The sequence below is a fragment of the Rana temporaria genome, chromosome 8 (genome assembly GCF_905171775.1).
Source record: "Rana temporaria chromosome 8, aRanTem1.1, whole genome shotgun sequence".
Taxonomy (NCBI): Eukaryota; Metazoa; Chordata; class Amphibia; order Anura; family Ranidae; genus Rana; species Rana temporaria.
Window position 1 is genome coordinate 88,600,252 of NC_053496.1, and position 23,755 is coordinate 88,624,006.

General features: G+C 40.6%; 1 protein-coding gene across 7 annotated transcripts in view; it reads left to right on the forward strand.

Moving 5' to 3' along the window:
• Positions 1-23,755, forward strand: part of MYPN (myopalladin) — a 207,582-nt gene that overhangs the window by 121,798 nt on the left and 62,029 nt on the right. For all 7 annotated transcript variants that reach the window (XM_040362165.1, XM_040362167.1, XM_040362170.1 and 4 more), the window contains one exon: positions 6,732-7,616. In XM_040362165.1, the coding sequence (XP_040218099.1) occupies positions 6,732-7,616 (885 nt within the window). The remainder of the gene's footprint in view (positions 1-6,731; positions 7,617-23,755) is intronic.

The following is a 23,755-nucleotide window of genomic DNA, read 5'->3' on the forward strand; positions in this document are numbered from 1 at the left end:
ATCTTTCCATGGCTTCATTATGCACATTAATACTAATTTTTACCTGGGGTGCCCAAACTTTCGATCCCCTCTATATACTAGTTACTGTAGGTGCCGGTAAGAATGTAATATTTTTCTGCTATGGGCACATACACCAACTGATAAAAATTGAAACAATGATTGATTGCCTGATTGAAAAGACAACACACGTTGACATAGAAGGGCTGTGTGGAGATCTCAGAATGTGATACTTCACTTGTGTGCCATTAAGGTTGCCTATATTTGGCAACTGGAACAACTTGCTAAAGAAGATCACAGAGCATTAGCCCATTGCCAGTCAGTGTGGTCCTTAGTCATAAGTCTGCTGTGACAGCAAGTCACAGTGTATGCTAAATATAAATACGACACGATGCTGGTGAGGTCCTTTTTTCTCTTCTCTGGGTTATTCTACTCTAAAAGGAATTGCAGTTTATTTGTAACAAGTGTTACAGCATAAATAGAGAATACATTGTGTAACATTGTGAAAATAACGTTTTGCATAACTTCTCACCTCTGCAAGATTCACTTAAAACGTATATTATCTGGTACTGGTAGATAATGAAGGGTTAAAGCACTACTCCAGCCAAAACATTTTTTTGGGAGTTTAAGTGTAAGAAAAGATTATAAATTATATGAGGTTTTATAGTCAAATTCTGTGAGGAAGGAGCATGGGGCATGGCCAAGCCGCATTGTAAATGTCTGTGGACACACACGATCCAGCTCAGAAGCGTGCCTATCGGAGCACAGCTTTGCTGAGGGGGCACTTGTGTGTGTGTGTGTGTGTATGTGTAATATATATATATATATATATATATATATATATATATATATATATATATATACCCACATTTTTGCTTAAAAATGAAAGAAACATTTGTGAATCAGTACTGCTGGGACCTTGAAGAAGGGACACACCCCAAAACCTTGTCCTGAAAAATTGTATGTTAGTGTAAACAAAAAAAGTATGAGTGTCTGAGGCTAGCCTTGTGCGAACACTCCAGGCTATGTATCAGAGCAAGGGGTTCTTCCGTGCGTGAAACAAAGAATGAACTCTTTGGCCTGAATGGCAAGAGTCATGTCTGGAGGAAACCAGGCACTGCTCATTACCTGGCCATTACCATCCCTACAGTGTAGCATGGTGATGGCAGCTTTATGCTGTGGGCCCTGTGGGGATGTTTTTCAGTGGCTGGAACTGGGAGACTAGTCAGGATTGACACCTGCTTCAGAGTACTCTGGACCTCAGACTGGGGCAAAGGTTCATCTTCCAAATGGACAATGACCTAAGCACATGGGCAAGATAACAAAGGAGTGGCTATGGAACAACTCTGTGAATGTCCTTGAGTGGCCCAGCCAGAGGGCAGAGTTGAACCTGATTGAACATCTCTGGAGAGATCTGAAAATGGCTATGCACCAAGCTCCCCATCTAAACGAATGGAGCTTGAGAGGCCCTTCAAAAAAATAATGGGAGAAACTGCCCAAAAATAGGTGTGCCAAGGTTGTGGCATCATACTCAAAAAGACTTGAGGCTCTAATTTGTGCCAAAGGTGCTTCAACAAATTATTGCGCAAAGGATGTGAATACTTGCGTACGTGTGATTTTTTATTTTTTTAAGAAATTTGCAAAGATTTCAAACTTTCACATTGTCATTATGGAGTATTGTTTGTAGAATTTTTAGGAAAATAATGAATTTAATCCATTTTGGAATAAGGCTTTAACACAGTGGTGGCTGGTGCTTCAATTATTTATTTATTTTTTTTGGGGGGGGGGGGGGAGGGCGCAAACAAACTGAAAAATTCTGGAAAAAAAAACACCCATCAATTGCAGCTTCACTGTGCCCATCAAACGCAGCCACTGTACCATCAAACACAACCACTGTGCCCATCAAACACAACCGCTTTGCCCATCAAACGCAGCCACTTTTCCCATTAAATGCTGCCACTGTGCCCCAAATGCTGCCACTGTGCCCAAACGCTGCCATTGTGCACCAAGTGATGCCACTGTGCCCCAAATGCTGCCACTGTGCCCAAACGCTGCCACTGTGTCCCAAATGCTACCACTGTGCCCATTAAACACAGCTATTTTGCCCATTAAATGCTGCCACTGTGCCCTAAATGCTGCCACTGTGCCCTAAATGCTGCCAATGTGCCCCAAATGCTGCCACTGTGCCCCAAATGCTTCCACTTTGCCCATTAAATGTGCCACTGTGCCCCAAGTGTTGCCACTGTGCCGCTTCCGTCTACCCAGCACTTAACTTGTCTCGGGTGGGCAGCGGATGACGGCGGCTGGGCAGCAAGCAGTGTCCGGGGTCCTCCATTTCTTCCCCGACCCAATGTCTTCTCCCGCTGCTCCTCTTGATCTCTGCTGTGATTGGGTGCCTGATAGGCATCCAATCACAGCGCCTGTGGTTTCAGCCAATCAGGTAACACAGACCCGGCGCACCTGATTGGCTGAAAGGGGGTTTAATGTTCGCAAAGAGAATTCCTTTGTTTTTCGAATATACAGCTGAGTGAGAAGCGAACGCACAGCATTGCGCCCGCTTCTCACATTTTTGAACGCCTATTAGAGCCGATGGCTCTAATCAGGTGCTTCCAAAAAACAACCCCACTGCTGTAATTCAGGTGCCCGGTGCTCGAAAAGGGTCTGGACACCTGAATAGGGGGTGTCAGCAGCGAACAGAGATAGATTCATGCAATGCATGAATCTATCTATAGGGATTAGAGCGGTGCATGAGAGGGGGGGGGCGCTCCTGCGCCCTTTATGGACGCACCGCCGCTGCTTTAACATAATAAAATGTAGTAAAGGTGAAGGTCTGTGGATACTTTATGGATGCACTGTATACAAGCAGAACAAGGTTAAACCAAAAAAGAGACTTTCCTTTTTATTGTAATGTTGTATATACAATGTATTTGTTATATTTTCTGTTAAAAAATGTAATTGGCCTAAATGCTATATGTCAATGAAAGACAATGACAGGTCCCCTTTAAAGCACTACTGATAGTATTATTGGATCTGTAATATTTCTGCATGGCGAGAAATCAAATGTGCTGCTCTAGTAAAAATTTGTAGAATGTAATTAAATCTCCTGTCTTGTCACTAGTGAAAGGAAGAAAGAAAATGTTTGCATGCTGATCGTGCCTTTGCACTAGCTGCCGAAACCAATCACCTACATAGGCCCCATCTATCCTAATGAGTTATGTGTCATCTAAAGTTCAAGCTTACAGCTAAACCCTATGTACATGACTTATGTCTTTGCACATCATAGACACAAAATGTGAACAGTTGGCTAGACAATTTGCTTATTCAAGCTGCAGTTGGTCTTCTGAATAAATAAACCAAATGAAAAAAATATTTTCTTTGGGATAAAATCGATTTTGCACCAAAAACAATGCTTCCTTTTCCCATCCCTGTAAACACAGATACCCCAACTTTGCCCCTGTGGTCTATATCAAAGGTCTCTAAACAGAGAAACTCCACATAGTGTAAATCAGCAAGATCAAGAACACTCACATGTCCAAGTATAAAAAAGCACTTATTTCAAATATTTCTCAGCATAATGCAATGGCACTGACAGAGCTCAACCCGACGATGATGCCTCATTAGACGAAGCGTGTTGGGTCAAGCTCTGTCGGTGCCATTGCGTTATGCTGAATGATATTTTTAATAAGCGCTTTTTTATCCTTGGACATGTGAGTGTTCTTGACCTTTTAAAATATGGTATATTTTACATCTTGCTGTTTTACAATATGTGAAGTTTCTCTGTCTCTTTTGGATCGCTTCTCATCAAGAAATACAGCTTGCCTCCTTGGTGTATCATTGTTGAAACAATCGAGTCATCCCAAGACCGATCCGCAATAAAGATCAAGGGATCACCTTCCATTGTGGTCATGAAAGAGTGACGCGGAAGCTCCCCTTTTTGGTGTGGTTACACCTCCCCTGCCTGGTTGACGCATTGGGCATACGCCTTATTGAGTCCACTAGTTCTGGTAAGCCTCTTCCATATATTGGTGGTGGATCTTTTTCACACCCTGGCATTGGTACTCCATTCCCCTACCTTGGACTATTCACAGAAACATTGTTTTTGTCTTTGGCAATTAATCCATTGTACATTTTCTCCTTTGCACTTTAGTATCTTATTGGACGTTTTTCTTAGCACCAGTATAACTTTCATCTTTGTATCCACATTTATGCACATATGTGATATACCTATTGGATATTTCCCTCTTGCACTTTTGACCTATTCAACAATTTTTTCATTCACCTTGGATATTTATCACCTTTTTCGTTTTAACCATTCATGGTCATTTATTATCATGGGTGCTCAACCTGTGGCTCCCCAGCTGTTGCAGAACTTCAAGTCCCATCATGCCTCTGCCTTTGGGAGTCATGCTTGTAACAGTCAGTAGCTTGCAATGCCTCATGGGAATTGTAGTTCTGAAACAGCTGGAGAGCCACAGGTTGAGCACCCATGTTTATTATCGTTTCTTGATGTATGATAATATATTTATGTAAATTTATTTTTACACATAGCACAGTGAACGTTCAGTTGCACTTACTATATACTTACCTACATTTTATTAACCCCAAAAAGGTTTTTCTCACTTTCTTAGCGCTGCACTTATTTTGCCATTTATTACGCATTATTGTCTATTGCTGTGCTGGCTGCTTTCATATTTTTAGGATACCAGCGCAGTATTTTTTCTGAATTTACTACTCTGTTTTATTGGCTACAAAGGAAGTGACAAAAGTAATGTAACTAAAATAATTTGCATTAAAGTCTATTTAGAGCCCATTCACACAGGGGCAACACAACTTCTAGCACGACTTTGGGAGGCAACTTGGACATGACTTCAGTATGAATCATCAGGCAACTTCAAGTTGCCTCCAGGACAGTACAAGGCAAATTCAAGTCGCGTCCAGGACAGGAGGCTTTCCAGTGGTCAATCAAAGAAAAATCACTCTGTGGGAGGGGGGGGGAGGGGTTTGCCTGAGAAATGTATGTTATCTTCCTGTTTTGTTGCTTCAGTTAAGACAGTGATCCGACTTCTGAGGCGACTTCCATTGAAATCAATGGGTACAAGTTGCCTACAAGTCGCCTAGAAGTCGGATTGAAGTAGTATAGGAACCTTTTCTGAAGTCGGAGCGACTTTAGTAGTGTACATTAAGACGGCTCCCATTCACTTCCATTCATTTTCTCTACCGCGCAGCTTGGGGTAACTTGGGGCGACTTGAAGCCGGATCCCAGGTCGCCCCAGTGTGAACCGGCTCTAAATGTATATTTATGAATTTCTCTACAATTTTATATCTTTTATTAATGGCAACCGCTTTTTCATGCAGCCTAGACATACACCAAATTGCATAGGCATTCTCTTTGCAGTAACATTTTGGAAACATTCTACAAAGGGTAACTATTTTCTAAAGCTCTTATAAGGCCGTATTTACTTATAACACATTTTTTGATAAATGCTTTTTTTTTAATAGTGTCTGTGGGTGGGCTATATCTGTATTACCCTTGAAAGTTAGATATTTACACAAAAATGTATCTGTTCTTTGACCAACTTTAACCTCCCTGGCGGTATTCCCGAGTGTGGCTCGGGGTTAAATTTCAGTACCATTAGCGGTAGCCCCGAACCACACTCGGGATTGCATTGCAGGATACAGGTGCAGGTTACTTACCCTGTCCCCAGGATCCTGCCTTGTCCCCCCCGCTGTGTCCGCCGCCCGATGCCTCTGTGTGCCAGGCTCCGTTCCCTGCAAGCGGCGCGACGCACGGGCGGAGTCTGGCGGCAAATTCCAAAATTCATAATACATACAGTACACTATAATCTTATAGATTACATTACTGTATGAAATCATTTCACATCCCTTTTGTCCCTAGTGCTTTGTCCAGTGCCCCTCATGCAGTTTTATATTATATATACTGTTCTTTATGCCTTGAAACTTGAGATTGTCCATAGCAACCAAAAGGTGTCCCTTTATGTCAAAAGTGGTTTGAGACCCGTTAGAAAACAGCGAAAGTAAATAAGAACACTTGCAGAATTGAGCGATAGTAAATAGTGGGGAAATTAATTTTAGTATAATTATTATATATTTTTTTATAATTATTTACAGCTATTTATTATATTATAATTTATGATTTTGTGTTTCAAACTTTATCATACCCAGGATGTCTACTAGACTCTTGTTTGGACAGATTTAGGTGTGTTATTACTAAGAATTACATGCCTAAAATATAAAACAATTGTACTGCTTTGAGATGCAAGAATCTGACATAATCATATCGCCAGGGTGGCTACTGAAGTTTCACTCATAGTACATTTAAACACTAGTTGGGGTCACATGGTGTGAAGTCATAAACTCTAAAACCAGCTATTTTATATTTTTAAACCCAATTTATGGGGTCCTACTTAATAAGTATAGTAATAATAGAATATATTATTTAAATAACGTTTATTCAGACAGTAGTATCTTGTCAAATATCTGTAATTTTTGTAGTAAATTAGAATCGGTATTAATGTATAAGGTTTCCATAATCCACAATGTACATTTAGATATATTCCTCTTAAATGTTCTTATATAAAAAATATTACTGGTACTTCTATTTTAAGTTAACTGTGTATATAGTTTATTGGCATGCTAAGGTTTTAAGCATTTATTACTGAAGAATAAGCCACCATTTTATTTACATGGCTGGACCTTGTTCTTTTTGTTAACAGCATGCAAGACGATAATATAGAAGGCTCTACATCAATTTCTCAGCTTCTGAGAGAGAGCTATCAAGGTGAAACAATAACGCATCACGAGAACAGTCATTGCTCTGACAAAGTTGATGATATAGGGGGAACAGATGACTTTTCTGATCTTTCTGCTTTCCTGAGCCAGGAGGAATTAGACCAAAGTGTTCATTTGGCAAGACAATCAATTGACCAGGATGGGAAACAAAAAGAAGTGCCAGTTGTTAAATGTCCTCCAAGAGAATTGAAAAAACAAACCAAATCTTCTGTAAAATCACCAGTAAGCCAGCCTTTAACCACTGACCAAGACGAACAGACTAACTTTAGACAAGAACATGTCATAAAGGGTACAAAGAACTCTGGGGAAGACATTAAAGATACAAAAAGGCCTCAGAGGAATAATCCTTACGGGATTGAGACAGAGTCTAAGAAAGAGTTTCTAAATAAAGCGGCAGACTTCATAGAAGAGCTTTCTTCGCTATTTAAAGCCAACAGTTCCAAACGGATAAGGCCCAAGACATTAAAGAATCGAAGTAGAAAACGTGATATAAAAAGTGGAACTCTTGAAGAAGACCTCTCTACTTACACCAGCCAGTCAGAAAACCGAGAGAGGCCTGTTTGCTCGCCAGTAGATACAGGAATAGATCTGACAGTCTCTGAAGAACCTGAGAGTTTGGAAGTCATAGGACCAGAAACTGATAATGAGGCTTTGCAAGTAGAAACCAACCCTGCTTCCTCTTTTTATTTGGAAGAGACTATTGAGCAGCCTCCAAATTTTATTCAGAAAATAAAAAGTAGGGAAGTTACAGAAGGAAGCAAAGTACAACTGGACTGCATTGTGGTTGGAATTCCAGCTCCAGAAGTAAGGTATAAAAGTACTGTTTTTATATAATGTGCAAATGAGCATAATATACAATCCCATATTAACTGTTTGCCGACTGCCTCACGTAGGGGTACAGAGGCAGAGCGTCTTTTCTGTGCTGGATCGGGTATGAAGAATGTGATCCAGCACTTCTGGGTAGGGGGCGCACAGCACAAACCGATTAGTGGGTGACGGCCAATGATTGATCGCCGGCACCCACTGATCAGCAAGGAAGATGACAGGACAGAGCTCTGTGAATGTAAACAATACAGAGCTCTGTTCTGTCAATGGGGATGTGCCGGTTTTTGTTTCTCTGCAAATCATATCCCTTACTAAAAACAGCACACAGTAAATGCACCAAGCACTGTTAGGCATACTTGTAACCATTTAATCGCCCTAGATGTTAACCCTTTCTCAACCAGTACAGTGGCAATGTATATTTTTAGCACTGATCACTGTATAGTGTCACTGGTTCCCACAAAGTTGCAAAAGTGTCAGTTAGTGTCGGATTCTCCACCATACTATCATAGTCCAATTATAAGTTGCTGATCACCGCCATTACTAGCATTAAAAAACAAAAAAAAACAAATACATATTCCAGTATACAATATGTATACCATAGTTTGTAGATGCTATAACTTTTGTGCAAATGAATCAATATACGCTTACTGGGATTTTTTGTTGTGCAAAACATTAAAAAACCCAGTGGTGATCGAATACCCCCAAAACAAAGCTTTATTTGTGGGGGGGAAATGGTATACATTTTATTTGTGTACAAAGATGTATGACCGCACAATTGTCAGTTAAAAAAGCAGTGTCAAAAAGCAAAAAATGGCCTGGTCATGAAGGGGGGTGAATCTTCTGGAGGTCAAAGGTTTAATCAGGTAGAGTCAATTACCACATTACATGTAAAAGCAAAGCACCTTTACTGCATAACAGCAGACTCCATTATAAGAAATATAGCAAATACATGTATAAATTTCAGTATTTGCAAAAAGCGTTCCAAAAGTCAACGAAGTACAGTACTTTTGGGTTGCTAATTTAGAACTATATTTACATATAACAAGATGAATGTTTTTTCAAACTTTAAGCTACTGCAATGTTATTTTGTTATTAAGAGTTTTGCAAGGGTCAGATTATCTGTATCTGGTCAAAATTTTGCAACAGTGATTCATATGTGTGCCATAAATGTTGAGGTATTGGGTTTGATTTACTAATAGGTGGTTCACTTTGCAAGGGAATATTTCCTTAGTTTAGTGAATGAGGGGATGCTCTGCTGACATCCATCATCCAATTGTGTGCATTTTTTTCCCTTGTATGTCATTGTATAATCTATGCAAAGTAAATATTCTCCATAGTTGCTAAGCTAAAGAAAAATTCCCTTGAAGAATGACAATTCCCTTGCAAGTGAACCATACATTTGCCTTTGAGAAAACAACCCAGCTCCCACACATCAAAATTATTTTCAGTAATAATCATGATTTAGCAGAATTGGCTGGTGGAGGGCAATCAACAACATGAGCAGACTGAACATAAAATCTTAAACCACCCAACTAGCAGAAGTTCAGAGATGCCATCACCAGCATTAATTGACAACATTTTAAGATCGTTAGAAGGGACATCTTGAAAGGATCAAGAAGAAAAATACAGCCTCCAAACACCTGGAGGCATGGCCAATAAATTGGATGTTTTTTTTTGGTGTATGACTTGTACTGTGAGGGTAAAATAAGCCCCATCATTGGTGTCAGAGGCAGCAATAGTAGCTCCCATCATTGGTGTAAATGGCTGCAATAATCCCCATATCATTGGTAGTTAGGGGTTGTAATGGTAAACCCCTCATCATTGGTGGTCAATATTAGTCTATAATAATACCCACTCACAAACTGTTACCTCTCTAGCCATCAGCTAGGAATAGACATGTGCACACTGAAATATTTTGTTTCTGAATTTTCGTCCGAAAAATATATTTATTTAGTTACTCCCAAAATTTGTTTTTATTTATTTGTTTCGTTAAAAAATGCATTAGTCCCCTAAATGACTCGCAGCTGATAGATTCATGGAGAGCATTGAATATAGGAGCAAGAGACTATACGTTTTACTCACACCCACATGACTCTATTCACGAATAGACCACATTTTTTGCACCCCAATAATCTTGGCAAATTCTCAAGATGCTACCATTCACCCATGTTCTTGGTCGGACCACCATATAGTGACTGAGTACTAAATTTATAGCTATGAGTAAGCATTACATGATGTGAAACATGTCAGCCACCTTTTTCTTGCTGTTCACCACGTTTTGACTGTATTGCTTTGGTTGTTTTTGGATTTTATTTGTACATATAAAGACATCGTTTTAAGGAGTGCGGCAGTCCAGGACCTTCTTCTATCCAATGTCCTAGCAAATAGACTTGCCACAATTATCCCTAATCTGATCTCCCCCTACCAATCTGGATTTATCCCTAGTAGACAAATCACTGACAACATCAGACTGGTCACAACAAACATTATTCAAGACGCAAATATAAACTCGAGACCTCTTTGCATGTTGAGCCTTGATATTAACAAAGCTTTTGATGGTGTTTCTTGGAATTTCTTAGATATAGAACTTAACAAATATGGCTTTACTGATGAATTCCTACATGCTTTTCACGCACTCTATTATAACCCCTCCACTAGAATAAGACTGCCAGGTTGCAACTCAGGCCCCATACACACGAGAGGATTTCAGCAGATTTCTATGCGATGGCGTGTACACACCATCGCATTGAAATCCGCGCCGAAATCCTCTGGCGATGACGTGTCGCGCCGTCGCCGCGATTATGACGCAGCGACGGGCGCGACGCTGTCATATAAGGAATTCCACGCATGCGTCAAATCATTACGACGCGTGCGGGGAATCCCTTTGGACGGATGGATCCAGTGAGTCTGTACAGACGAGCGGATCCATCCGTTGGGATGGACTTCAGCAGATGGATTTGTTGAGCATGTCAGCAAATATTCATCTGCTGGAAATTCATCCCAGGGGAGATTTATCCGCGGATAAATATCCGCCGGAGTGTACACACCATAGAATCTATCCGCTGAAACCCATTCGATGGGATTTATCTGCGGATAGATTCTATGGTGTGTACGGGGCCTTAGAATTCTTCAGTGTGGGCAGGGGTACACGTCAGGGTTGCCCCCTTTCCCCGTTGTTATTCGCGCTAGCTATTGAACCGTTGGCTACGGCTATCCTACACCATACAAACATAACGGGTTACTCGACAAGAAGTAACACTTATAAATTAAGTATGTACGCAGATGACATGTTACTGTTCTTAACACATCCTAAGACTGCACTACCCAACCTTTTACATACCCTTAACATATTTGCCTCTCTCTCTGGCCTAACAGTTAAATTTCCAGATTCACGTACGGCGGCTTAAAGTTGTGCGGGCGTAGCGTATGTAATTTACGTTACGCCGCTGCAAGTTAGAGAGGCAAGTGTTGTATTCACAAAGCACTTGCGTCCTAAGTTACGGCGGCGTATCGTAAATGTGCCGGCGTAAGTGCGCCTAATTCAAATTGTGAAGAGGTGGGCGTGTTTTATGTAAATAAAGCATGACCCCACGTAAATGACGTTTTGAACGAACGGCGCATGCGCCGTCTGTGGATGTATCCCAGTGTGCATGCTCCAAATCACGTTGCAAATAGTCAATGCTTTCGACGTGAACGTAACCTACGCCCAGCCCTATTCTGAATCGACTTGCGCAAACGACGTGAAATTCGACTATGCTTAACATTGGCTGCGCCATCTTTTTGGTGGTTTATCTTTACGCCTGAAAACGCCTTACGTAAACAGCATATCTTTACTGCGACGGGCGAGCGTACCTTCGTGAATAAGCATATCTTCCCTGATTTACATATTCTAGGCGTAAATCAGCGTACGCGGCCAGCGTAAATAGACAGCTAAGATACGACGGCGTAGGAAGACTTACGCCGCTCGTATCTTAGCAACATTTAAGCGTATCTCAGTTTGAGCATACGCTTAAATGTAGGATGGCACAGATTCAGAGTTACGACGGCGTATCTACTGATACGCCGGCATAACTATACCTGAATCTGCCTAAATATCTCTAAATCATTGGGCATGCCAATTAACATCCCACCTTACACCCTAGAGTCTTTACGCTCCTCCTTTAATTTCTCTTACTCATTAGAATCTCTCCCCTACTTAGGTATTCACCTCACCCCCAACCTTAAAGATCTCGCTGCAAAAAATTACATTTCATTAATACGAAAATTAAGATCAACACTAAAGATGTGGAAATCCTTTAAGATTTTGTTTTTAGGCAGAATCACAGCAGTTAAAATGACATTACTCCCAAAACTGTTGTACGTATTTAGGGCACTCCCTATTAGACTCAATAAGATAATAATCATTGATCACTAAATTCCAATCTGACATGAATAGGTTTATGTGGTCAGACTCTCATCCACGCTTATCAAGATTGATCCTATATAGGTCCCAAAGACATGGAGGGTTAGGCCTCCCTGACTTGTGGTTGTATTACCTATCAGCTAGATGGCACCGTGGCACATTCCCAACCCAGGGGTCCCTTGGGTAGAATTTGAGAAAGTTTCCATCCGACCATATTCTATTTCAGGTATATTATGGGGAAACAAAATCCCATATCGATCTATAGACTCTCTAAATCAAATAGTCTCACAATCATATCAACTATGGAAACTGTATAACCAGAAATTTAATCTTATAGCCAAATCACCCCCACGTGCATCATTTATAGGTGACCCGAAATTCAGACAGGTTGCACATGACACCACGGATCTCATTTGGTGGACAGATAATGACCTGATTTCACTTTCCAATTTCATAGAAGGTACTAACTTCACCTTTTTCTCCTCTCTAAAATCCAAACACCATATTCCGGATACGGAATACGATAATTTTCTTCGGATTAGAAAAATCTTTGCCTTAAATCACCAAGAAAAAAAGGATTTATCTCTGAAATATACTCCCAATTTAATCAATAACACTGAAATTAACAAACTCCCATACATGCTCAAGTGGGAACAAGAAGAAAACTTCACATTTTCTACTGTTAATTGGGACAATTGTATAAACAATTTACATAAGTGCACTAAGTCTAAGTCTATCAAAGAAACCGCCCTTAAACTATTTACGAGATGGTATTGTACCCCAATTAAACTTCATGCTATTTTCCCTACCCCCCCCCCCCCCCCCACACACACACTGTTTTAGAGACTGCAACTAAACTGTTTCTCACATCTTTTGGAACTGTGATAAGATCAAATATATTTGGAGGCAGTTAGAAAAATTTGCTTCCAAAATCTCAGACAATAATATCATTCTAACATTACAAAACTGCCTTATTTTCTCCCCCATTATTGGTCTTTCGGTTCACAATATGAGACTGGTACATACAATTTGTGTTGCAATCCACTGGCTTGTCGTATCCAATTGGAAGTCACCAGTAATCCCATTGGCACCCCTCAAAGCAAGGATTAACAACATGAAACTGATGGAAGAAATGTATCATACAATACAGAACACGAACCAGATATACAATAAAAAATGGGATCCATGGTTCGAACACTCTGCCTTGTTCTTTAACCTTGCCTGACATTCCCTTACATAATTCATATATAGGAATTCTATATTATTTACTACTACAGCTATCATAACGCTCGTCTTCAATTTACCTGTCAACTAAATTACAGTACTGCTATCTTTATACTTTGTATTAATCTATGTATGTAAAATGACCTCCATTAACCTTATATATACTTATGTTATATCGGTTTTGGACCACCTTTTGTACCCAATAACAAAATAGTCAGAAAATCCGAATGAATTAAGGTTGAATCTGTCATTGAAGGCTTATGGTGTCTGTCAAATGTTCTAAGAAGATTCGACGAAGCAGCTAAAAGATTCAACGCCGCAATCATACATTTCCGGTTGAATGTTCCGCCTACAAGCTATAGAAGAATTCTAATGTTGTATGACACTAGTAATAATTATATTTATAAATTATTATTACTAGTCAACAAACATTCAAATTCTTCTATAGCCTATGGGCCGAGCATTTGACCGGAAATGTACGATTGCGGCGTGGTACAGTTTAGCGGCTTGTCGAATCTTCTTAGAACATTCGATAGACACCATAAGCCTTCAATGACAGATTCGACGTTCGTATGTTTTTCGCTGCTTCGTCGAATCTTCGTCGTTCTTGTCGAATGGTCTACCCTAACACTGTCTCTATAGTGTTGAATCTTTTCTCTCTATGTAGAATAATCTAGGACTAATAGAGTTAAGGTTAGGCACATTCGACCGCAGGTTCGATAGATACAGATTGTTATTGTCAGCGTCCTGTCAAATCTCCTATCTATGTCGAACTGTTGTAGCAATGAAAATTAAAATAAAGCATTGTTTTTATGTCAGGTCTTTCGGATTTCGGATTCTGCACGTTCGTTTTCATTTTTTTCATTTTCGAATGCAAATGTCTAAGGAATATACATCTACTATCAGGCAGAGGTCACTCTACCTGACAGTTCCAACTTCTTTCAGTGCTGGGTGCTGGATTGCAGAGGGCATTCCAGTACCTGGCACACCACTGCCACTCTGCATGTCACTGACAGCTGCACCAGGGCCCCCTGCAAGTGGCAATACCTGGTGCGGACACCCCACCCCACCCCCTCACCCACAGAAATGCCACTAAGAGTGATTTAAGGAGTTATTTAAGGAAAAATTCAATATGTAATTTGTGTCACTTTTTAGCATTATTGGTGTAAAATGTTCATATTTGTAATACCAAAAACACACGGTACTCTGCGCTATTCAAATAGACAGCCTGGCAGTGGCAGCAGCCACTCAGAGTGGATTGCATCTCTAAAATTATTATGAGTCATTCCGCTGTTTGCACATTCTGAATATAGCAAAGAATCACATTATAATCTCTTTTCATTGTAAAAGCAAGGTACTGCAGGGAGCTTCAATGATAGTAATGTGCAATGAATGTCCCACTGGGCCAGTGAACATTTGAACAATAAGAGCCATTTGTTCAGTGTGGTATGCAAACCCTTTCAGTTAGAATAATGTATGTATGTATGGTATTAGTAGAGGGCAGTGGTGGCTGGTGCTCAACCAATCGCCCCACACCCAGCATCTCAAGTCCACCCTTTTTAAAGCCAATTAGAGCATCAGGCTCTAATCATGTGCATCTAAAAAAACAACATGATCCCTACTACATAAACCCCTGATCCCTCCTCTGCCTTCCAAGGCCAGGTAAATGCAGAACCAATACTGTAAGTGATTAAATCTTTATCACTTAAGGCCTCAGTTTTCACAGAGGAGAGGGAGAAACTGATGTTCCTCCTTCTTCTTTGTGCGCTGCCAATCTAACCAGATGGAATGGGAGAGCCTGGGAGAACAGGGGAGGGATGTGGCTGAACGTAGCAGGGATAGCACTGCCATTGTCCATTAGCAAATGTGCTGAAAATGAGATCCTGCCTATGCTTGGGAGGAGGGAAGTAGAGACCCTCAGACCCTGGTAAGTGCCTTGCTGCCCAGCCACTCAACAGCGCCCCCTTCATATGGTGCCCATGGCACTTGCCATAACTGCCATACCCTAGATATGCCACTGGGCCCAGGCGCATGAATTGGGGGGGCGGCGCACATGCAGGTGGGTTGATGAGTGACTCATTGTCACTGGGACACCAACAACCAATGATAAGTGACTGTGATCAACCCAATTGTCCCTGTTAAATATAATGGAATGAGTAATAATACTGCTCTTGCCCTATTATTTCCTATTTTCTGAGTTTTGTCAGCAATTGGAACGCCTATCAGACTACTTGTTAAACACTTGCCAACAAAAAAAAAACTATATTATTATACTGTATATATTATATTTATTTAATCCATGGTACAAAGCATAAGTGTCTGTATTTCTGCATGCATTTCATGACACTTTGTGTTTGGTGTTCACAGTGCTAACATGTGGTTTGCACTGCTTACTGTCTTTTGATTGTATTTAAATGATGGAGAGAACCCAACGAGTTAATTTTTTTGTGCTATTATGTTCATAATTTAACTGGAACTTCCAGGTAATTTATGAACTGGTATGCATGCTTGGGAAATAACCTATCTTTGTATTATACTGTGACCCAAACAACCCTGCAGCTCCAGGGTTTTCTCAGATTGCTGCAAGTAAAAGGTTGACTTGAAGTTAAGTAAAACTGTATTCTAAAGTTGAGGCCAACAAATTCTGCATGTTACAAATGCATAGTATGCTTATAGTTCTCATGATCTAAAAAAACAATCTCCCTCCTGCCACCTGTTAGCCTCAGATCATCAGCAGAATGTGCAGATAGTGATTCAGAGAAACCAGACTTCTATTAGTATGCAAAAACAATGTTTTCTGATTGCTCATCTATTAGTATAGAATTATGTTGAGCAGAGATAACAAAACACTCTTGGTATTAAATAACCTCCAAATGAGTAAGCAATGATTGACAGCTAAGATCACAACAGGTTTCTTTCTTCACCACCTGTCGGCCAATGAAACCTCAGTGTCAAAATTTTACATGTACTATGCGCTGCACTTAGGGTTTATTATGAAACTTTATTCCATCCAAACATGTTTTCTTTTATTAGATCGGGAAAGATAAACACCATGATCATATTTTAGTGCATATCATTTCAGGCCAGTAAAACTTTCACTGACTCATGATGCTTTTATGCTTGTTTTGTTCAGTTCAGTTTCTGTTTATATGCGTAAAAAACAAAGAGACCAAGCAAAGTGGATTTTCCAAATACTGAACAGATCACAATTTTCTATTTTATCAAGTACATTCAGAAAGCAATAGATGTTTTAGTAATAGTATTACATTTTAGGCAGGGTCTGCCAAATGTTTCTTCTGCTGGAGGATGCTATGACCACCTGAGTGGGGTAGGTAATGCTAACTAGTGTGTAAGCCAAGTGATTAATTTCCCTATGCTTCGTCCGATTTCACAATATCACACATCTTTTGAGAACCACTCTGTCGTAGTAGTTTAAATGTGTATAAAGAAAGTAATGTTCAGTTAACCAAAACTAGGTGCCTGTTGGGATGTTTAGTGATCCTGTCAATATGGCCCTCTGTTAACCCACACAACTCCAAAAAAGGATGCAACATTAAAGTATAACTAAAGGCAAAACTGTTTTGTTGTTGTTTTGGATAGAGTGGAGATTATAATAGAACACCTGTCTGGTTTTTATTGTTCTGTGTGTCTTTGTTAGGGATATTCATCAGCTCCATTTGTCCTTTTTTAACAGTTTAACGGTATCACCAAAAGTGAAATAAAATCCCAAATTGTGGGTTGTCACTAGATAAGGGGTAGAGGAATAATCTTCAAATAGGGGTACTAGTTTTGTTGACCCTGGTGAGAAAGGATTCGCTTACTTTGGAGAAATTTCTCCCCACTTACTGTTTTGTCTATGGAACAAGGAAGTGTAGGGAAATCTCGCCAATGAGACACAGAGGGCAAAAACTGACATGGCTTTCCAAAACGAAGTTCCAATTTAAGGTATCAGCAGTTCTTATTTGAAAGCCTTTTAGATACATGGCTCCAAGGATATGTGCAGTTCTGCTTCACCATGTTACACAGGTGGTAGTTTTACCAAAAAACTTTGCCCGCTGCGACTCCCTCTCCTCCAGTCGCTCCTTCTCCTCCCAGGTCAGCTTGTTATACGGCTTTCAGGACCTCTTCTTCTTGGAGGGTGGCCGGCGGTGCCTCTTTCTGCCCAGCTCCCTCCAGGACCCCTCCGGCTCATGGCTGTCGCCCATGACCAGCTGACAATGGTGTTCCCTGTTGTCCGTAATAACAGATTGTACCGTGAGGACTTCGTAAAGGGTGTCCAATGGTTCTTCCAGGCCCAGCTCCTGGGGATCCCAAGCCGAGTCTACACAATGGGCTGCTGCTGGTGGGCGGTACCCAGTTTGAGACCAATTTGACCTGGTGTTGTCATTCATGGGGCAATTCTGCTTGAAGTGACCCAGCTGTTTGCACCGGAAGCAGCGTTGTTCGTTGTCCTCCTGGCGTGGATAGCGAGGGCTAGATGTCACCGGTCTGTTAGGAGGTTGGTATCTAGCGGCTGGTGGGTGTGAGGGCGCCGTTGGTCGTGGAGGTTGTACCCGTGGTGTGACCTGGTTTGTCTTGCGAGTATCCGCATATTCATCCGCCAACTTCGCGGCCTCTGGTAGAGTCATGGGCCCGCGATCTCTCACCCAATCTTTGACATCCGTCTGGATGTGATTGTAAAATTGCTCCAGGAGCATTAGTTGCAAAATGTCCTCTGCGGTGGTGGCCTGGCTGCTGTTAACCCAGTTAGAGGCCGACAGGGATAACTGGCATGCCCATTCCGCGTAAGAGTCTTCCGTGGTTTTGCGTGAGTCCCTGAACTTCTGTCGGTGGGACTCTGGGGTTACTGCATAACGAGCCAGGAGCACTTCTTTAACCCGGGCGTAGCTATGGATATCCTGATCTGGCACGGTCCGGAAAGCATCAGAAGCTTTGCCTGACAGTTTGCCTGACAATATCGCAACCCACTCTCCTCTAGCTATTCGGTGCAGGTTACATTGTCTCTCAAAATCTGCCAGGTAGTTATCAATTTCACAGTCCTTTTCATCAAAAGCTTTAAAAGCGCTAAACGGAATCTTCCTTGTGTCTGCTGTGCTGTACTCACTGTTCGGAGAATGTGCGGCTGCTTGTCGGACTGCTGCCAGTTTTAACTGTAGTTCTGCGTCCCTTATTTCTTTAGCCTCCTGTAGCTCCATCACTCTCACCACCACATCCGCCGTTGGGTTCGGACCGAACCATGCTAGCTTCTCTCTCATTAGCTTGTTGGCTGGCGATTCCTCCTCCTGAATCACTGGTGTCTCCATCTCTTGTACTGCTGGCGTTGCTGCAATCCCGCCCTCCTGGTCTAGCTCCATTGATTCTGCTATGATGACCCGCTTGGTTTTGTTGCTAGCAATCCTTCCACGAACTTCCAGTAGTTCTTCCAGTGTCTGCTTGGAATCCGGGTGTAAAGGAGAGTAGACGGGAAAATCCCGCTGCTGCCAACCAATTGTGACGGTATTGGTATGATATACCCGTCAAAGTCTTCCCTTCTCCCCATAAGAAAATCACCCCAATATTCCACGAGGAGGAATATTCCTGGAGTCGCCCAAAAAGCCACACATGAGACAAGCTTAGTGCTGGAACAAGACAGCTTTAATGGCAGCATTCAGCTAGATATATATACAGTTTACAAGCTAATCACCAATCAAAGAACAATGAAATCTCCACCCCCTTTTCACACAGTGGGGGCTCTTCATACAGAGGACAGGCAGACATCTCGGTGCCGATTCTTGAAGACACATTTCTTTAGACAATGACATCAGTGACGCTAATTACTAGTTGTACTGAATACATTAACTAGACAGCTCGACCCCGCATATAGAGAGATAATTACCACAATGGAGCAATCAGAATAATTAACACAAGCCACTTAAACACAGATCTCCTTCACACAACACAATAGATCAGTTAACCTTTAGAAATAGTGAGGGGACATTAGCACTTCAATAACCTGTTAGCCGAGGACTGAATCACACATGGCAAGCAGGGAGAATTAAACTGAGACATATAGGCAAATACATCACAGGGGGGCATCATTTTAAGGTCGCCCATGCAATATAAAAAGTAGATTCTATAGGCTATATTTATATGGGCATGGTACGCCTGGCCTGAGTAATTTCAATACAAAGTGAAGCTGAATTATCTCTTATATAACGCATATATCTTTCCAGTAGAAAGATATACAGTATGTGTTATATACGGTATGTGTTATAAAAATTGTATTGGAAATTACTCTGGCCAAGCGTACCAGTCCATGCCCATATACATATAGCCTAGAGCAGGGGTGCCCAACCTTTTGAAGAGCGAGGGCCATTGAAGCAACTTAGTAACCGGTTGCGGGCCAAAATAAGTGGAATGGGTGGATGACAGGTCGGTGTCCACACTGTATATGCAAAACGGATACGGACACAGCCCACACTGCTCTATGGGCCCTCCAATTCAATCCGCCCAGTTGAAAGGGGACAGATCCCTCTTTTCTTTTTTTCTTTTTTTTAAGCATATCGGATTGGAGGGTGAATGGAGGGTCTGATTGGGTCCAAAGGCTGCTTTCACACTGATGCACCACATTTCCTGCAGGTTAGCTGCACTTTGCCATAGACTTCTATTACATCCTGAATTTCACTTTCTGAAAGCACACCAAACCCACAGGTAATAACATAAGTCTATGGCTCAGTGCAGGATTTGTTTGAAAATAGCCTAGTAACCACTCCAGATCAGAGATGCCCACTGTGATGTGTATACACTGTGATTTCAGTAATAAACTTACCTTTAATAATAGTCTTCCATTCAATTTTCCCCGGATGTTGCTGTCCCAGGCAGAGTGCATTTGGTATCGATTGTGACAGGAGCTGGCGCTTTACATTAAGCATCAGCTTATGCGGCTCTGCTCTGCAACTGCTTGCTTTCTCTACCGCCGGCTTCATTCACAATACTGATGGTCTGGGATGGTGGGTTGGCAACCTACAATTTGGGCTTGCCAAACCACCATCCCAGAGCAGGAGGTCGCGGGCCACATCAGAGGGCTCTGCGGGCCACATGTGGCCCCCCGGACCACTTGTTGGACACCCCTGGCCTAGAGAATGTACATCTTTTTATATTGCAATGCATTGCAATACATCTGTTGTGGCCATATATTTAGTCTGTATAGGGCTGTTTTCCTCAAGATCAAAATATGGCCATGGTACGCCTGGCCTGAGTAATTTCCAATACAATGTGAAGAAGATGAATTATCTCTTATAACATAACAGACATATCTTTCCAGTAATATATAAATCAAAATGCTCCTCCTGTAGTTCTTCTTCTGTTGCTTGCAACTTTATATGCCACTCAATTCAAGTCAGGATTTCTTGTGATGTGATGATGAGTAGGCACTGGCAGCGTATCACTTGGCAGCTTAGTCACTAAAGGTTCATAAATGTTTTTAACACACACTGATGTACAACCCCTAATTCCAAAAAAGTTGGAACTGTGTAAAACAGAATGCAATGTTTTGCAAATCTCATAGACCCATATTTTATTTACAATAGAAAAAATTAAAACAACAAATGTTCAAACTGATAATGTTTTTGTTTTCGACTACAATTTTTTGGGGAATTGGGGATATATATATATATATATATATATATATATACTGTATTTCCCCCAAAAATCTGTCTCCAGGTTATATAATATGGTGCGATGCATCTATGATGGGATTTACAGTGCGATTATGCGGTGTCATTTTTTTGCATATTCTGTGGGGCCAAGTCGCACTGTAAATCGCACCAAAAGCAGTGCAGTAACCTTTTCCAAAATCATACCATTCTTTCTTAATCTCTATTATGAGAATTGGCATCATTGAGAGCAATAAGTTACAGAATGGAAGTGTTTTGGATTTTCTGCTCCTGTCTATTTTTCTTTCCATTGTAATTTATACTTTTTGGTAATATGAATTTATACCTAAAACATGTTATCAGAGATTTCTACCATTGTTAAAAAAAATTACATCAAATAAAGAATACCTATTGGATAAAGGGCTACAACTAAGAACCTAATACTATATAAAATGACATAAAATGTATGGAGTGATTAGGGCACACTTATATTATGCCAAACTTGCAAAAAATTTAAGGTTAAAGAATTATTCAAAGCAGAAATTAAGCTGGTAACTTAATAACTCCTTAATACCGCCTTGGTATTATCTTTTATTTGGCTACATTATATACACAGGATCAATGCTAATGCCAAAAAAAGGATAATACCAAGGAGTTATCAAGTTGCCGGCTTGATTTCGGCTTTGGATGTTTTGAACTAGGAAGTGGGGATCCCCCAGCCTGAGCACCGAATCTCGGCAAGTATTTTCCAGTTGTGCGGTTGAGCTTGGGTATGTTATGCTTGTATAAAAGAATTATTGTTTTCAGGCCTTTCCCGCAATAAAGAATAACAGTGTATAAAATGATGACGATACGTGGGTTGAAAAGTCAGCAATGAAACATAACATGTAGTGAAGCATTGTAGTTTCATTCATTTTGACACCAAAATGCAGCAAACATTTTGTGGCATGTCCAATAATTAGGTTGTTTTTGTGCATTGAAAGCCTAAAGGATTCAGTGGGCAGCCTTAATTCAACGCATGTTAACCAAATGTCATAACACATTACTACACTTGAATTAATGCACTACAAAAATGTAAGTGGACCCTAAATATAACCACAATCTGGCAACTTGAGATGATGTTTCTAGGTCACATTGTATTGGCATGATGTATCAGCTTTATCGCAAAGTTCAATTCCCTTCCATCGCATTGCATTTCAAAATGGGAAGTGTTGCCCAGTTATCTTCTGCTTATTTCTTATCTCTGAGAACATAGCGGTCTAAAGACCTTCTCATGTATGCCATATGGTCAATGGATTCCAAAGGATCTACTTGTCAATGCTTCTGTAGCAATAGGTGGAGATGATGGGTCCCTGCAAGATGGAGCCTATAAAAATATTATTACATGTTCTCCCTGTGCCTGCATGGGTTTCTTCTAGGTACTCCGGTTTCCTCCCACACTCCAATGACATGCTGGTAGGTTAATTGGCTCTTGTCTAAATTGGCCCTTGTATATGTATGTATGAATATGAGTTAGGGACCTTAGATTGTTAGCTCTTTGAGGGTAGTAACTGATGTGAATGTACAATATATGTTAAAAACGCTGCTAAAATTTACGGCGCTATATAAGTACCTATAATGAATAAATAAAATAAAAAATGACTCCATTGCCACTGAAGTCCTGTCAATACAAGATTTTTATGCAGGGTTCAGAGTTTTTCAAGTAGCTGTGCTCTTAACCCTCCTAGCGGTATTCCAGAGTCTGACTCGGGGTGAGATTTTCATACCAAAAGCGGTAACCCTGAGTCAGACTCGGGCTTGCCTCGCTGCAGCAGCAGACAAAGTTACTTACCTTGTCCCTTGATCCAGCGATGCCACCGCGCTGTGTGAGCGAGCGGGACCTCGCTCGATTCACACAGTGTCCTCCTGTGCCGCCGATCTCTGTTCCCTGCGACGTTACGACGCACGGGAGCGGAGAACGACGCCAAATTCAAAAACGTAAACAAACACTATACATACAGTGTACTGTAATCTTATAGATTACAGTACTGTATGTAAAAAATACACACCCCCCTTGTCCCTAGTGGTCTGCCCAGTGCCCTACATATACTTTTATATAATAAAAACTATTCTTTCTCCCTGCAAACTGTATATTGTCCATAGCAACCAAAAGTGTCCCTTTATGTCAAAAAGCGATAATAAATTATAATCACATGTAGAATTGTGCGATAGCGATTTGTGGGGAAATTTGTCATAAAAAAATAAAAGTAATGACAGTAATTCTGCAACTGAGCAAATTTCAGTGATTTTGAGTTGATTACATTATTGAATAATTTTTATTATAATTATATTATTACTTGTTATAATTATTTATAATTATTTATTATATTATAATTTATAATTTTGTTTTTAAAAAAAGTCATATCCGGGATGCCTACTAGTCTCTTGTTTGGTCAGATTTAACCACTTGCTTACTGGGCACATAAACCCCCATCGTTCCCAGGCGAAATTTCAGCTTACGGCACTGCGTCGATTTAACTGACATTTGCGCGGTCGTGCGACGTGGCTCCCAAACAAAATTGACATCCTTTTTTCCCCACAAATAGAGCTTTATTTTGGTGGTATTTGATCACCTCTGCGGTTTTTATTTTTTGCGCTATAAACAAAAAAAGAGCGACAATTTAAAAAATATATATTTTTTTCTTTTACTTGTTGCTATAATAAATATCCCAATTAAAAAAAAAAAAAAAATTCTCAGTTAAGGCCGATACGTATTTTTCGACGTATTTTTGTAAAAAAAAAAAAAAAAATCGTAATAAGCGACTGGTTTGCGCAAAAGTTATAGTGCCTACAAAATAGGGGACAGAATTATGATTTTTTTTTT